Genomic DNA, 18,038 nt, shown 5'->3' with positions numbered 1-18,038 from the left:
TTTGAGATTTGGGAATTATGGTGGCTTCTACTTTTTTTCTCTTGTTGCTGGCCTGTAGAAAGCACTTTAGCAAAGAGCATAAGGGATAGTAGTTGCATCGGCCCAGCTGCTGCTTTCACCATATTATTGCTCCCCCACAATATGTAAGAAGAAAACGAAAGACCTGCCATTGAGAGATGTTAGAGATGTTAGAGCCAGTCTGAAAGTCTGATACTTTCATTCCCTCCACCCATCCCATCATATTCAGAGTGGACAACATGAGAACCCTCGATTCACTGATAGCTACCTGGCCTTTGACCTTTCAAGAAATATATACTTGCTTTGTCATCTTAGGTTAGACTGATGAAAATCTACTTTGGTCCTTAACTGCCTGAAACTGTCGCTGTTTCCAAGACTGTCTTATATTCTGGAGCATATAAAGCAGGGTCAGCAGAAATCTTACCAAATAATAAGCTCAAAACGTTGCCCATAAGCCAGTGTGTTCCAAGAAATTTACTAAGACCAAAAAAATATTGCTTGTTTGGGATCCACAAGGTGTCAGGGTGATCATTATCTTGGGCTGGATAATACAGACGCAAAAAGGTGCCCTGTAGAGGAAAGAAATTAATGCACTTTTAGTCAAGTCACTTCTCAGATTCCAACAGCTATTTTATTGGGGACCCAAATACCTCTGCTGCTCACGAAAGAAGTCCAGAGAACTTTTTAAGCTGCTGTCATGATTGAATACAGTCAAAAGAGAAGAGAAATAAAACAACAACAAGCTTTCATGGTGAAAAGAAAGTGAGCCTGGTTGCAGCCATTAAGGAAGGGGAAAATTAGAGTTTATAGTTAAGTTAATCAGATGACAGCAATGAATTGGGGAATGACTTAACTCGAAAAAGGCTTCCCATGAAGCAGTACAAATGGCAAAGTGAGTCATTCTCAGGTGAGGGCAAGGTCAACTTTCAAAACCTCTAGGGAGTCATAGCAAGTCAATATTCCAATACAAGGATAAGTGGTTTCAAAGCATCACCTGTTTAGTATATGTAGACATCAAGTCTGTACAACCGACGGGATAAGGTCCACTTCCTTTGGGGATTTCACTCTGGCCCATGATTGCAGCAGCCATCAGAGCTTGTATTTTATTGATCCGTGCTGAAAAACAGGTGCATGTTATCTCACTTGTCACTCATTATGCCCCAGATTTTATTATGCAAAGAAATTCCAAAGGAATCAAGTTCCCGCCCATAGTGTCTAGTCTCCTTCATTACTTTACTAACTAGAAAAATATGTAAGTAATTATTGAGAACCTGCTGTATGCAAAGTACTATGTGAGAAAAAAGATGGAGGTAGACATAAGCCTTCTCAGGAGATACTTAGCACTATCACCTTCTAATACTTACAGCCTTGCCCTTACCTTCTGCTCCAATGCAGACCATATTAAAGACCATTTCCCAAATCTGTTTCCTCTAAACATGAGCCTTATCTCATATTTCTGATTTGTGCTTACTATTTCCCATTTCGTATCCCCACCTGATGTTCTTCCATAGGAATATCAAAGCCAATGGTCCAAAATAAAACTAAATGACATCTTCCCAACTTCCCCGCCTCATTCTCCAACCACAAACCTGGGATCATCTCTCCTTCCTACCTCTCTCTCGCAAACTCCCTACATCCAACCAAGTCTCAATTTCTAACGTTTGTTTTTAGCTTAGGGTTCTCTTTCCAATATAACCCTGACCCTCTGGCTCAACTGTCTCATACATACCTTCCCTGTCTCTTGATTAGACAGTTACCATCTCTCCTAACTGTTCTATTCACTTTGGAACTTAGCCTTTTCAAATGCATAGTTCACCTAGATCCTGGAGTGATTAAAACACAAAGCTCACCAGGCAATTCTTTGTAAAATCCTTCAATGGCTTCCTACCACCACATGGTTTTTCTTGAAGATGGAATGTACTGGAATCTTTCTGGCAGGCAGTTTGTAGGTGATTTAAATCTACACATACCTTCCTAAGCTACTTCCATTGCTACTTGAGGCACAAGTATGGCCTTTCCTCCCAGTGTTCTGGGGTTAAAACGTGTTCATAGGCACACAAGCTCAACCCCCAATTCCTGGGCACTGTAAGAAAGACCCTCCATGATCCAGAGTTCCACTACCTCATACTCTTCTGCTTTTTTTCCTGTATCTCCCTTCCATGTGCTCCAGGGCTCCTGAGCTACACACTGGGCTGTATAACACCTCTGCACCTTGGTAAATGTTATTCCCTGTGTTTGAAATCCTCATAGCAAAATCCTATTCAACCTTTAACATCTGGATTAGTTTTCAGGGCTTCTCTGAAACCTTTTCTGGTCCCCAGGAAGTAATCATTTTATCCTCAGTATTAAATCAATTCCCTCTATATGTTTTTAGCATTCTTCATATCATATTATATTAAAACTAGAGGCCTGTTGCATGAAGAGATTCGTGCAATAGGCTTTCCTTCCCCTGGCTGCCAGCACCGGTTTTCCTCTGGCACCCATGACCTACACCTTCGCTCTGGCTGCAGCGGAGAAGTCAAGCCTCGAGGCTTCTCCACTCCGACCACAGCAGAGAAAGCAAACCTCTTCAGTCTTCAGTCATCTTCAGTCTTCAGTTGTCTTCAGTATCTTCAGTCTCTGCTCTATGCCTGCATATGCAAATTAATCACCATCTTTGTTGGGTTAATTTGCATACTCATCCTGATTGGCAGGTGGGTGTAGCGAAGTGACATCAATTTGCATGTTTCTCTTTTATTAGTGTAGATTATGTGTTTGCACACTCAGTCTCCCATAGTGGGCTATTACTTATGAGCTGTATCCATGTTTTTGTATCCTCAGATCTACATGGTCAGCGCTCAATAAATATTTGTGAAAATGAGCTGAAGTAAGCTTTTCACTGCCACTGGTCTGTCATTTCCGTCAAATGCTTCATGTGTTCCTTCTCTTACCCGCCCACTCTTGAAACTTTCTCTCTGGTGTCAAAACCTTTCAACACACCTATAGTTTCATTTCATCTGTTCTTCTCCTTTCTAAACCCCAATGAATATTTAATTTCAAGACTCTGAGTCCAAATATCAGTATATTCAGACTGTTACTTTTCTAGATTCAGCTTGCCCACTCCTTTCCCTCTGGTGGACTGTGAGTTGATTACTCCGCTAGAGAGACACCTTCATGCTTTCCATCACATTCTCCCTCGGCCATTAAGACACCTAGAACTATGTGAGGAATGGCACCTGCATTGATATCTTAAGGAATCACCCAGAAAGATTTTGAGATGTAATTAGAAGCCCATGTATATCCTCCACTTTGGTGAGTAATTGTGAAGTACGTGCTGGAAATGAGCCTTTAGATACATAAGGCCTTTCTACTCAAAGTTGGCCCGTGAACCAAGGCATCACCTGGGAGCTTAGAAACACAGGATCTCAGGCCTCACCCCAATTCTACTGAACCAGAAAAGATGTGCCTATTAAAGTTGAAGAAGCACTGGCCTAAGGTATCAGACCAACTACAGTCAGCAATTCACGGTCAAATAATAAGAGATAGTTCCAAGGAAGGCCGGGGGTGAGATGGACCCTGGGTCTTGCAGTCAGGTGATCCTATTTTGAATCCAACTGTATCTCTTGTAAACTCTGATGCTCTGGACTATGCGACTTACTCTCCTCTCTCATGTAAAGTGGGGATAAAGTACTTGACCAGTCTGCAATTATAAGGATGCTGTGATACATAAGTCAAGTACCTAACATATAATGGGTAGAAGACCAATATCATCTGTCCCTTACCTAGAATTAGTTAACTCTGGCTACCCAAATTCAATCCTTTAGAGGAGTTTTAGCTGCCCTAAGCTAAACCATACTATACCCATCTGAGGCAGATTCAAAACCCAAGGCATTTCCTAAGAGATTTTTAAAAAACACACATGCCTGTAAGCTAAACTTTTAGGGTGGATTTAGAATTACAAAAGGCATGTTCCCATTTAAGACTGTCTACTGAGCCATGCTCTGTGGTGTAATAGGGAGACATCCAGAGAACTGTGGGGTAGGCCACAGCTGCCCTGCGCTCTGCTGTGCCCTGCCCACAGGCAGCCATGGTGTGACTGCACAGGGGGTGAGGGGAAGGACTCTGGCTCACAGAGTTTGGTGATGAACCCACAGCTGTCTTGGAGGCATTTCCTCTGGAATTGGGAGTTCAGTTTTAGAGCCGTGGGAGGGTTCCAGATGAACAAGGTTTTCCCTGGGAAATCTCAATTCCACCTGTGCCTTGGGAACCTTTTTCAATCATCTAGGAGTGCCCTGGTTCTCTAAAACCAGCCTGCAGCTAACCTGGTCATGGTCTTGGATTTCCTGTTCTCTACCCACCTATCAGGACTCGTCATGAAGATAAAGGCAGGGAAGACGATTGTCAGGTTGATGGCCACTCTCTAGATGACATAATTTTGTGGTTCAGATTTATGTCACTTCCTATTTCTCTTCAACTTTATTTTGCTAAAAGCATTGGAAAGCTTGGTTTGTTATTAATCTGATTACACATTTCTGGTGGGATTCATTTTAAGTACTCCTGATATTCATTCCTGGGTTTGGAGATGGACGGTGTACATGCTAAGGACATTGCATTCTCTTACATGGCTTTATGTCCTCTATTAGCAAATAAACTATCTTCAGCCTAAACTTATAAATCTTTTACCTGCATAACTGTATTTCCTATGCACTTGTTTAGTAAGAATATAATCATCTTTTAATCTTTTATTTAATAAACTATTTCTAATAATTTAAAAAATGTTTGTGCATTCATTCTTGAGCATTTAGAGTGAGAGAGGCATTGGGCTCAATGCTGGAACTACAGAGATGAATAAAGCAGTGTCTCCAGCTTCTGCCAGTCCAATACCAGCTCTCCAGTCATTTTCAAACATGAGTGATAATGGGGAAATTAATTTAATTAGGCTGTAGGCTCCTCGAACTTGACTACAAACTCATTAGCATAGTCACCAATGTATCCCTGATGCTTCAGTTTCCTGGTAGGTGTTGTTGAATGAATGGACCTGTGAGATATTGTGCCATTTCCTATGCAAATGTAGATGTAAGGTGAAGTCCCTCTCCTACTGATGCATTCATTGCCCCAACTATGACGTAGGGTGAAATTTATCTATAAGGTACTGGGTTATTAAAAGCCTTTTGCAAATGCTACAGCAATGAGTCACCACCAAGCCTGAATAACTTGATACAGAGGGACCATATCTATCCAGGTGCACAGGTCTGTGGGTACAGATATTAGGACACCATTCAGAAGCCACCCACACTGCTCATTATCTGAGGAGGCTGGATAAAGGAGTTCATGGATCACAACCCTCTGGGGTTAGCAGGAAAGCACAAAGCTCCAGAGGCAATCTCTTTGAAATAAAGTCCCTTCTTAGTGATGGGAGATGTATGTGTCTAGAGATGACTGTCCCACTCTAGCCTCACATCCTGGGCTTATCTGTTCCTTCCTCGCCTCTCCGTCCCTCCCACCACAAGGTAAGAAAGAGCAAGCGATGCAGTCCATTCTCATCTGGGGCTCCTTAGCACCTACTTCTCCCTGTCATTAGGTAGAAAAGATTCTTTTCCTCTGGATCCCCACACCCTAAATTGCCACTCTCACATCACCATTACCAGGACTATAGCTGTTGAGCGTGACACCTGACTCTTCTCCCCTGTGTAGTGGCAGGTTTTGAGGTTGCTCCTGAGGGAGCTCCAGGGGATCTGGGTTACTATGTTGGAGTGGGAGTGGGTCAGGGAATTGAGGGAGTTCTCCATGGGGACTGCAAGCTGAGCTTCTGGTTTGCCTGGTTCTGTCCTGCAGGCATCATATTTGAAGACAGGTGCTTGGAATGAAGAGACAAGGAGGTCCTATCCCATAACCCAGGAGAACAGAGGGCCTCCATGAGCATCTTTCTAATCAAATTTGCTTACAGGCCAACTTCTCTGAGGCCACTGTGAGTCTGGCAACAGGTCAGTGGCACAAGCCTTGATAAATGTACCTCTTACCTTCTGGTTGGACAACAGGATTTACATCTTGCCAGTCAAAAGGATGAACCAGGGTGAGGCAGCTGCAGAGGCAGAAGAGCGCATGCAGTTTGGGTGGCAACATCTCGGAAGCTGAGCAGTGGTTTCAGCTTAACCTTCTTCAAGGCAGATTATTAAAAGAAAAAAAACAAAACAAAACATGCAATAAAGAGATTTAAATAGGCTGACAAATCATTGTCATTCGATACTAGTAATATGATTTTATAAATTACTAGAGGCCCAGCACGCGAAATCGCACGAGACCTAGATCTGGCGTGCCGTGGGACCCAGCGTCAAGTCCTGCCGGCACCGGGGGACTCATCAATGCACCTCCTGGTGATTGGTCTTTGGTCATTACGGCGTTATGACCACTGAGTTTTTATTATATAGATAAGCGAAGAAGACACTTGGAAAAAAAATGGCACATGCATTTTCTGGAATGGACTTTTGGTAGATACTAGGGAGGCAAAATCCTTCACAATCTGTTTATAGAGCACAAAAACAATACTTTCAGGCTGTTATATTAGGTTTTTAGCCCCTAGTTCTCTAACCGTGTAGAAGTCTAGTTTGATTACAAAGGAGAACATCCACATATAATGATTATAATATATTTCATAATAATAATATCCATAGGCATGTCTATCACATAGAAAATATTCAATTAAGTGCAGGCTAATAGTCCCATCATAAATATAGAATGATTATATTGCTACAGCTGTGGTTGTGTTTGGTGTTGACATCCTATTTTTTGTTATCTCTATAATCCTGCTACACTGAAGGCCTCCCAAAGGCAGAGGTCAGGTCTCCTTCCTGTCTCCAGTGCCTAATAGCAGGCCCAGTGCCACTGGTGTTGAATAAATGTTCCAATGAATAGAATATCAGACTCATGGTAATGATAAATTATATTACTACTGAGTTCATGCTAAGACCTTATTTGCTAATAACTATCTCATATTCGTGCATCACCTTTCCCCTTTAAAATTTCTCCCCTCATTTTTCTGAGGTGACGGAAATGGTCCAAGCCATTGCCATTTCTCACTTGAACTTTGGCAATAACCTCTAACTCAGTGGTTCCCAAACTTATTTGGCCTACTGCCTCCTTTCCAGAAAAAATATTACTCAGCCCCTGGAAATTAATTTTTTAAAAATTTTAATAGCAGTTACTCATCACCCCCAAATGCACCTGTGGCCATCACCGCCCCCCTGGATCGCTGCAGTGCCCACCGGGGGGCGGTAGCGCCCACTTTGGGAATCACTGTACTGGTCTCCCTGCCTTTAACCTTATCCCCATGCAGCCAGATTGATCACATCACTCCTCTGCTCAAAACTCCCAAATGGCTTTATATCACACAGAACAAAACCCACAGACCTAGTCACCTAGAAGATTCTACACAGTCTGTACTCTATAGAGCCCCAAATTTACCCCAGCCCCTTTCACATGCTCACTGCAACCACACTGGCTTCCTTGCCATTCAGCAAGTATATCAGGCACTCCCTGTCTGGCCGTGGGATCTTCACACGTGTCCCTTCCTCCAGGAAGGCTCTTTGGCCTGATACCCAAATGACTGGCTCCCTCACCCCTAGTTTCTGCTTCCCTGTTACCTTCTCAGTGAGGCGTTCCCTGATCAATTTAAAACTACAACCCACCGCTCTTCTCCACATTAATACATGTCCTACCCCTGTCCCTGAGCTTTATTTTCTCTATAATATTTATCACCAACTAATATGCTCTAGACATTTTTGTTAATTATTCCTCTTTCTCTACTAGAAAGTCAGTCCTGTGAGGGTATGGAATTTTGACTGGTTATATATTTTTTCCTGTTGTATTCCCAGGCCCTAGACTAGTGCTAATAGCTAGTTGGCATAGTTATTCTGCAGAAAGATATAAATGTAGACCGGTGGGTGGCACACACGATTGGTGCTCCTGAGTAGCTGTGTGCTCCCCTACACTTCCTGGTCTAGTATGTGGCTGGGTGGGGCCACTGGACTGATTTTTGACAAATGGGAATTTGAATGGAAGTGTTCTATTTGCCACTGGAACCACTAAGTGTTGGTATGTCTTCTCCACCCCTTTCTATCCCTAATTCAGAAGCCATGTGTGGTTCTCAAGATGGAGGAAACCTGGGTCCCTGTTACAAAGAGAGAAGAGCCCCTGCCAATCACATGGCCTTTCATGAGTAGGAAATAGACTATACTATGTGTTTTTATTTTAAAACTAAAGTCCCAGGGCACGGATTTGTGTACCAGTGGGGTCCCTTGTCATGGCCTGCGGGGATTGGGCCAAAACTGGCAGTCCAACACCTACCGCTCCTGCCTGCCTACCGCTCCTGCCTGCCAGAACACTCATCCCGGCCCTGCTGTGCCTGCTGTGGGCTCGTGCCCAGTCAGTCGCAGTCGGAAGAGGCTTGCACCGCCACAGCAGTACTCACCAGCCATGAGCCCTGCATCTGGCACCCATTGGTCAGCTGAGCAGCGTTCCTACTGTGGGAAGACACTGACCACCAGGGGGCAGCTCCTGCACTGAGTGTCTGTCCCCTGGTGGTCAGTGCGTGTCATAGCGACCGGTCGATCAGTCATTCAGTCATTCAGGCTTTTATATACATAGATGGACGGCACCTAGTTGTCCTTCCTGTAAAGTTTGTTCACTAACTGAATAATAACGCTGCTGACATTTGAAGGCTTCTTACGTCCCAAGCATTCTGCACAGTTTCTGGCATGTTATCTTATTCAATCATGATCAAAACAGTCTGTGGGGGAGGTTTAATTATCCCCATTCTACTGATGAGGACACTGAAATAAGGAGAGTTGAATTAATTTGTCCTAATCAACCATCAAGGCTTGAACTCAGAATGTCTCAGTCCCTGCTTTAACCACAGTAGACCAACTCTATGTAGCTCAATTCCTGCTCAGTTGAAAACTACAATATTCTAAGTTAATAAATACAACATTTCATTTAATGATGCTAAGGTTTTCAGGAACTTCTTGGACTGAGAAGATGACTTAATGAAGAGTTAGAAATGGTTCCTCAGAGAGATGAGACCCTGTCTCATTGTTTCGCCCTGATATATATTTAGAGCAACACGTTTAAAAGCTGCAGAGTACTATGTCTGAATCCAGGGAAATAGCTACTGAATTTCCCAAGTAAACAAGAGAAGTTGAATTAAAGTCAGGCTGTCTGCTGGCCAGCTCCCACCACCACCCTCTGTCTACTGTCACAACTTGGTTTTCCACCAGATAACATCATCCACGGAAAGTATTTACAGAGTCATGAGCAGAGGACTTTAGAAAATTCCATCCCTGATGCTTATAGCCTATAACTGAATAAGGGGAGTGTCTTTCAACCCATTTGGAAAATCACCAGGGATGAAAACAAGAAAAAAGGAAGACAAAGTGAGTACATAAGGAGATCAGCAGCGATTCTCAGGAACATCTCATGACCCAAAGGTTAGCTTACCCACGGTGACTTAGTATTCATCACATCTTCCCTGTCAGTAACCTCAGGAAGAACTAGAGACAGCCAGTTGCTGGCAGGGCTCCCCCAAATCCTCCAAGCAGGACTGGGTGCTCAGCCCTCCCCATGTTTCCTCCCAGACCAGCGCCACGGCCATCACCTTTGGTCCTCAGAGTGCAGCAGGGGACACTTAAGGCCAGGTGAAAAGGCACACTAGAGTTCCCAATCTGACCCCACCCATGCTACAAATGCTCTTGGGGGAACTTTGAACGTACTGATTCCTGAGCCCCACCCCAGACCTACTGACTCAGAACCTTCAGAAGGCAAGCCGGCTGTCTTCATTTTCGCTCTCTAGGGATTTTGGCACAGCCAGTCCTAAGATAAAGTGTTTAGAAACTGCTGCGATGGAATAACAAGTACTAATCATTGCGAGTTTTTCATCACCCTGCCACATGTGCTATCTGATCTCATCCTCTGAATGATCTAGTGATTAGCTGACTCATTCATTCATTCATTCATTCAATTGTTTATGATTTCATTTACTCAATTTTAAGAGTGCCTGTGTGTCAGTCACTATGTTTGGAATAAAAATATTTTTTTTTGCATGCTTAGACTATTTCATTATATTTTTAAATTTTTTATTTTTCAATTTCAGTTGACACACAGTATTATATTAGTTTCAGGTGTACAACATAGTGGTTAGACATTTATGTAACTTATGAAGTGATCACCCCAATAAATCTAGTATCACCCTGACACCATACATAGTTCTTACAATATTATTGACTACATTCCCAATGCTGTACTTTACATTCCCATGATTATTTCATAGCTGTCAATGTGTACTTCTTAATCCCTTCATCTTTCTCACCCATCCCCTCCTCTCTCCTCCCATCAGGCAATCATCAGTTTGTTCTCTGTATCTATGAGTTTGTTTCTGTTCTGTTTGTTCATTTATTGTGTTTATTGGATTTCACATATAAGTGAAATCACATGGTATCTGGCTCGCCCTGTCCTACTTATTCAACATAGGTGTGATATTTTTTTACTTCAAAATCCCCCAGGAAAAGAGGCTTTCAGATCATCACAATGAATGCTAAACAGACAATTTACAAGACTTAGTGGAAATAAAGATCTAGTGGGCATAAGAGAACAGAAGCAAATGTTAGCACCTCCGTTTTCCAGGTTGGGGGATGGAGATCAATAACACACAGAAAGGCCATGCAACCTGCCTGTGGCCCACAGTGAGCCTCTGGCATGGGCAGGACTGTGGCAGGTCTTCCTCCTTCCACCCCAGTGTACCGAGAGGTAGAAGGACCCAAAGGGGATCCCTCTCCTCCCTCCACCTTCCCAGCGCCACTAAGCAGCCTTCTCCCACTGCCTCTGGTGTGCTTTGCCAGATGGAAAAAAAGGCCAGGACTGTCTCCAGCTGAAGGCAAGACAGCTGTGCCCAAAGCAGTAGACCACCATCACCCAAGCTTCCCTGAAGTCAGGAATGGAGGTCCACGCCGGGCCTGACTCCTCAAGAGCCTAAGGAGAAGACACTTCCCACGTCACCGCGCAGAGGCGCATCTGTTTAGGTAGTCAGACCACGGGGCCTCCAGCAGCACAGAAGGCTGCCTCCCCTTTGCTGGGGCAACTTCCTGTGCACACCTCCACGCAGGCACTTTTTACCTCTCCTGCAATGCTCTGTCCACGGCATTGCTTCACCTGGGAGCTCCTCCAGAACAGGGATTGGTCTCATTTGCCTTTTTCTTATTATTTCTTAACAAAGGGCTCAGTGTATAATAACCACTAGGAAATGCTTCTTGAATGAGAATGACGGATCCCGTCTTCTTTTTGATATGGGCTACCAGGTAGCCCAGAAGCAGTTTCCAGATGATTTCACACCAGGCGGTGACTTCTCACTATGCCACTGGAGTGGGGAGTGGTCACGTGCTTGGGCTTTAGAGCCTAGAGCCCAACTGCTTGGGTCTGAATCCCAGCCTTGCCACCAGTGTGACCTCCTGTAACTATGGAAACCTTCTGTGCCTTATTCCCTGACCTGCTAAGTGGGGCTGAGGATGATGATAACATTTACCCAGGGGTCAATGATAAATATATGTAAAACAGTGTTTTTGCATGTAGCTACCTGTAAACATTAGCACACGCACTTTGCATTTTCTAGCATGCCCATCGCTTCTAGGTAAGTAGTTGCTCAATAAATGTTAACAAACAAAAGACAAGACATTGAGATAGGAACAGAAAGACTTAGTCATTGCTGACTGAAGTCACTTGTTGGTCATCATATACTTTGTCCTTAGGTGGTTCTGCTGAAAAGATCTTAAGGGTTTCATTGAGGGCTGTAACTTCTCTAAGCATGGTATCAGCACTATAATTAGCATTTTCCCTACATTCCCTGAGGAACTTTGTGTTCACTGCCCTTCTTCCTCTCTTTAGGCTGTTAGTGCCCTGGTAATGCCTGGGCACCCCTTCTGGTTTACCACCATGGTCTGCCTCGCCAAAACTTACCAAACGTTCCCCGTTGCCAGTTCCTTACGCTTGGCTGCCCAGAGGTACTGATATACTCATGAGCCTTTCTTCAATAATTTTCAAATAATCGCCCTTTCTTTTAACCAAGGTCTCCTGGAGGCATCAAAGCTCAGGAAATTTACTCTAAAGACAAAAACCACATGCTGTTGGAGTGAAATATTTTGAAGAAAAGAGGACTTTTCATGTCCTTCAGATCAGATTCCAGGAGCAGAATCCACCCTGGTGCTCAGCACCGTGTGGCTGCCGAGCTCCAGACAAGAGCGAGTGAGGCTGTGCTCTGTCCTAAATGAAGAGCTTGAATGATTCAGAGTATGGTTTGTGAGGTAACTTCTGTGTTTGAGGGAGGAGATAGGTAATAGACAATACTTATGGTGAGTGGGGAGGGAAGGGGGAACCTCAGAGCAAATAGTTTTGTTCTTGGAATGCCACCTGTGCTCATAAGGCAAGCAAAAATGGGACAATTGCTCTTTTCTGAAAGAAAGTTTTCTTTAACTCTGGGGAACCAGTAGCCAGTCCTCTCTCAGGAGGTTTGAGTGAAAGCGGCAGTTCCAGATAAGAAGTCCTTTGAAACTATGCCGTAACCGGTTTGGCTCAGTGGATAGAGCGTCAGCCTGCGGACTGAAGGGTCCCGGGTTCGATTCCGGTCAAGGGCATGTACCTTGGTTGTGGGCACATCCCCAGTGGGAGGTGTGCAGGAGGCAGCTGATCGATGTTTCTCTCTCATCGATGTTTCTAGCTCTCTATCCCTCTCCCTTCCTCTCTGTAAAAAACCAATAAAATATATTTAAAAAAAAAAAAAAAAAAAAAAAAGTCCTTTGAAACTAAATTACTGATGCCGTGGCAAAAGGCTGAGGAAGACATAAGACGATTTTGATGTCAGTCTTTTGAGTATATTTTGAGCATTTTCTCAATCAGTTTTACGTTTTCTAAAATCCTGAATGAGAACTCTTGGGACCAGGAAGAGGACTTGATGAAGCATGCTTCTGGAAGAAATGATGGGGAACTCAAGAGGTTAAAATGTTTAGCTTTCGTTATACAGTTAATAGGCTTGGTGATTAATGCACATAGAAGGCTGTTGTTCCAGGAACAGAAGTGTATGACTGGACCTACCAAGACTCCAGGACATCCGCAAGCAATTCGACCTTTGTGCCCCAGGTGATCAAGACGGTATCTGAGCCATTGAGCTCCAGGGAGAGAATGTCAGCCACCCAGGACACAGATAAACGATCACCAGGCGGCAGATGAAGGGAAATCAAATGGCTGGACTGCAGCTTTTATCTGACGAACCTTTTCCCTGAATTACAAACCCCTTACCTAATTTTTCCTGAATCCCAAATGCCTTTCACTTACACTTTTCTTGTCCTTATAAAAAAGGTCGACTTGAGATGAGATGGAAGAGGGTACATAACCATGGTCTTTTAGGGTATATAACTGTGGTCTGTTCAGGTCGCCAGCCATCTGAATAAAGCGCTCATAAAGAATCAATCCTCATCTCTACTCATTGGTTCTGGTAGTGACAGGCAGTAGGAACTCGACCTTTCAGGTTTCAGAACCAACAAATGCTCCTGATTAACAAGTCACGGGCATCTGAGAGGAGATGCAGGGATTGGTTTCCCAGTTGATCTTGGTTTAGTTGTGCTTTAATATTAGCAGAACTCTTAAAGATAAGCAAAGAAGTATTTTGACAGTAACTTAGACCTTCTGAATACAAATACGATTACTGTTTAGGTAAGTTGTTGGAGAAGATCATGGAGAGGACAAGACCTCCTTCCTGTTGACCCTCAGGCTCAACCCAGTCTCCTCCCTGCCTCTCCTATTCTGGGAACGTGCATTCTGCTTGCCTTCCTCATGTTAGAAGCTGCCCAAGGACACAGCCTTGAGATAATAATGTGTGGTTGAAACCATCTGGACAGTACACGTGCCTAAACCCAGCTAAGGCCTCTAATTAGTGGTTTGTGGTTATTAGGATGTCAAGAAACTTTAAGATTCTTGTGGGCGGGTGCTGAAATCTACTCATCTTGTGGCTGCTGAAGACAAGCCGAGTAGGTAAGTTCCCTTGCTTATTAAACCGCCACTTACCCGCCTAGAGTGGTCTGCATCTCTCTGCGGTCTCTCCCTGCCTTCTGTGTGTATGGGGCCTGGTTTCATATTCCACCTCAGAAGCTCCTGAGGTTGCAAACTAACAGAAATTTTAAAAGGTGATATGAGGATGTCAGATGGGTACTAAACTTCGGAGTGATCACTTTGTAAGTTATATAAATGCTAGTAAGTTATACAAATGTTGTACACCTGAAACTAATATACTATTGTATGTCAACTGTTAGGTGAAAAATAAAAATAAAATAATCAATCAATAAAAAAAATAACAGGTAATATGAAGCATACATTACCTTTTTATTGACCACCTACTATGTGCCAGCACTGTCTGGCTAGGTACTTTATGTAATCTCTGGACCTCCCAACAAGGAATAGAGTTGGGCAGGTAGTATTACCTTCATTTTACAGTTAAAAACACTTAGGCTTTGAGAATTTGGCTGACTCCTATGATTGACAGGTTTCAGAGGCTTGATCCACTAACCCAGCCCTCCGAGGTCAATGAGAAAAGACTATCAGTTAGCATGCTCTCATTTTTATTTAAATATATATAGTTATACACAAATAGGGGTTAAAATATAGATGGATGTTAAGCCAGAATGTTCTCAGTGGTTATTATTTGAGTGGTGAAATTATAGGTAATTTTATTTTATATTTTTCTACATGTACTTTAAAAATTTTCAACAATGTACATGAATTACTTGAGTAGTAAAAAGGCAAAGAAACAAAACCATAGCTCATTTCTTGGGCAATTAAATCCAAACAAATGGCTTCCTGTCAGAAACACGTATTTTTCCGTGTATAAGATGTTATTTTTTTTTCTAAAATCATTTCGATATATTAGGTCCAATTCAGAGATAATATTGGATTTTGGGCTTTGCTTTGGAGCAATAATTTTAGGAGATAGGTATGCTTAGTTTCATTTTGAAAGTTTGGGGTAGGTATTTTTCCTTTAAAAAAATATTGGTTTGTGTTTATTATGATTTCAAATTAGTACTCATGAGCTAGGCATCATGCTGAGCTTTTAAGGGAATCCCAGTGTGTGATGTGGTTTGTATAGGTGTGTGTATATACTAGCGGGGAGGAGGAAGTGTAGGATGACAAATAAAAGAGAAATAACACACTTCGAAGAGTGCCTGGTTTTGTGGTTCAGATGACAATGGACATAACCTATTCTATTTCTGGTTAAACTACGAGACATTCATTTAATCCCCTTGGTTTACAGACAAGGAAACTGAGGCTCAGAGAGGGGAAGCTACTTACCTGAAACCACACAACAAAGTAGTGGCCAAGCTGGGATCAAACAGCATGTTCCCTGGTCACCGGTCATCAGGTTTGCAACAGCAGTGAGTCCTGCCCTTTACTGAGGTGCATCTGGGCTCTTTTGTCGAGATCTGGACAATGAATATGGAAGCTGCCAAGGGCAATGGGCAGGGCCTGGGTTTGCAATCAGAAGGCTTAACTCTGGCCCAGTCACTGCACATGGGAGACCTAAATCTCCCAATGAGTGAAAGGGGATTAACCATCCCTATCCCACAGGGTTGATGAAGTGAGGGGAAATGCCAGCATGGAGCCAAACACACCAACTCTCAATGAATGTCCCTTGTCCTGCTTCATCAGGAACAAGCTTAGCCATTGGGAACGAAATATACTGAGCTCCTGAGACTACTTTCTGAGAGAGGAAAGCGCCCAGCAATCTGCAAGTGGTTGCCACCAGTTGAGAACCACGTGGCTATGTGAAAGGCAAGCAGGCACAGGAAGGGGTCTACCTTACTGGGAAGTGGGACAAAACCACATACCAAGAAACTAACAGGGTGGAAAACCATCTACTTTAAGAGAAATAACTGAAACTCTGAGTCCTCTTGCTAAACAGGTAGGTTGAACTAACAGTATACATAGTGTTTGTTTAGGTTTACAAAGATATATAAATTCCTTATTAATGTATTCAACTTGTGAGTTACCATATTTTTCTGTGTATAAGATGCTATTTTTTTCTAAAATCATTAGACTGAAAATCGAGGGGCATCTTATACATAGAAGTCAGCCTAGGAGGGAGCCCCCCTGTGCGTAGCTGCCCATACCTTGTCAAACAGGCTTCCTCCAATCACAAGCCTTATTGTTACTGATGTCAGCTGGTGCTGTAATTGGAGGTGGAGGTGGAGAGTGCACAGATGCAACAGGGACCAGAGCATTCTGAGCCCATAAAGGTGTCAAAAAATAAAAAGATAAATACTGGTATGTGATTGTCTTACTCTGCAAAATTCAAACTGAATGTAATCAGCTATGCAAAAGAGCATGGAAACAGAGCTGCAGAGAGACCATCTGGATCTCCTCCCACTGCGTGTCTGATCAGACAGTGGAGAAAACAGGAAGAACAACTCCTTAAGATGCCAAAAAAGAAGGCCTTAAGAGGAAAACCAGCAAAATGTTTAAAATATTGATTTCTTAATTTTGGGTTGGAAAAGTGGGGGGCATCTTATACATGGGGGTGTTTTATACATGAAAAAATGTGGTACACACATCACCACACTTGCCTTGCATCTTATTCTCCAATTATTCTAATTGGGGATCTTCCACCCTGATGCCCTTGCTTGTTTCACAACCAGGAGCATGTGCCCCTTCCCACAATTTATTTTTATTGATTTCAGAGAGGAAGGGGGGAGAGAGAGAGAGATAGAAACATCGATGATGAGAGAGAATCATTGATTGGCTGCCTCCTGCATGCCCCCTACTGGGGATTGAGCCCACAACCCAGGCATATGCCCTTGAGCGGAATCAAACCCAGGATCCTTCAGTCCGCAGGCTGATACCCTAGCCACTGAGCCAAACCAGTTAGGGCAGGGTGTTTACTTTTTTGCACAGTACATTCTACCACAACAGCCTATGCACAAGACCATCCTCTAACCTAACCGTCTGTCTATCCATTCAAGCATTTACTAAGCAGGATCCATGTACCAAGTTCTGAGTGCTAAATATACTGCTGGCTTATATGATAAGCACACTGAACCCCATGTAGGAAAACAATGAAGCAAGGGCTCCAAAGCTTTGGGGAAAGTTTAGTCTCGATGAATTTACTTAGAATATTTCAATTAGAAAAATCTTCAAATGAATTAGTCTAATCAATATATCCATGAATTTTATGTTGGCCTAGTGTTGTATTTACCTTGAATTACAAACAGAGGATGCGTATACTACAGTATTTGTGGTACTTGAACCTTCTATAGGTCTTAATTTTGCTTTGGCTAAGTGCTGAGGAAGCACAGAGAGAACCATCAGTTTTTTAAATACAACCTGGAGTTTGAGATGTTTGGATAGATGTGACTTCAATGTGGGTACAAAGGAGGATGGTGAGTTCTGGGGTGGGCAGTGCTGGAAGGTATGGAAAGCCTTCCTGGAAGAGGTCACACTGGAGATGACTCTGAAAAGGAGCCTTAGCTGTCTGACTTGCTTGGTGGGAAGAAGATGGAAGACGTTTCCCAGAAAGGACACAAGGACGCAGGCTGGGAATCAGTAAGAGGGGTGGTAGGAGACGTTAGGAGATGGGTGTTGGAAGGAGGTTGGAGGCAAGAACAGGACCAGAACACAAAGACCCTTACACGCAGCACATCTGAGTGTGGACCCTTGTCCCACAGGTCATTTTCCCACTGCGCCCAGCACTGAGGGCCTTTCCCTCACCAGAGGGACAATGAATGTCTGCAGGAGTGACTTTAGCACTGCAGAAGGGAGCCTCCGCGTGTCCTGAGTCCAATGACATGTATATGTGAGTGCATGTGTATGGTGGGAGGTCAGTAGCGGGGTCTGGAGCCTCACCTGCTCACTGGGCTCACAGGTGTGCCCACGGTCTCAGATCAGCTCAACTTGTGCCTCGTGATTTCATGGCAGCTCCTTCTTTACACTTTAGCTCACCTCTCTCCCCGTCACGTTAA

General features: G+C 43.5%; 1 protein-coding gene across 3 annotated transcripts in view; it reads right to left on the bottom strand.

Moving 5' to 3' along the window:
- PLA2G7 (phospholipase A2 group VII) overlaps positions 1-18,038 on the bottom strand; it is a 40,365-nt gene that overhangs the window by 11,808 nt on the left and 10,519 nt on the right. For 2 of the 3 annotated variants that reach the window (XM_070418460.1, XM_070418463.1), the window contains exons 2-4: positions 6,018-6,154; positions 1,013-1,134; positions 443-587 (exon numbers count right to left, since the gene is read on the bottom strand). In XM_070418460.1, the coding sequence (XP_070274561.1) occupies positions 443-587; positions 1,013-1,134; positions 6,018-6,120 (370 nt within the window). In that variant the 5' untranslated portion in view covers positions 6,121-6,154. Of the gene's footprint in view, positions 1-442; positions 588-1,012; positions 1,135-6,017; positions 6,155-15,375; positions 15,394-18,038 lie in introns of those variants that run through there. The other variant, XM_070418462.1, reaches the window with a different exon arrangement.

This window comes from Myotis yumanensis, unplaced genomic scaffold, assembly GCF_028538775.1.
Source record: "Myotis yumanensis isolate MYYU_CA2020_CCGP unplaced genomic scaffold, mMyoYum1.0.hap1 SCAF_6, whole genome shotgun sequence".
Taxonomy (NCBI): Eukaryota; Metazoa; Chordata; class Mammalia; order Chiroptera; family Vespertilionidae; genus Myotis; species Myotis yumanensis.
Note: the sequence above shows the minus strand (reverse complement) of the source record. Positions and strands in the feature narration are given on the sequence as shown.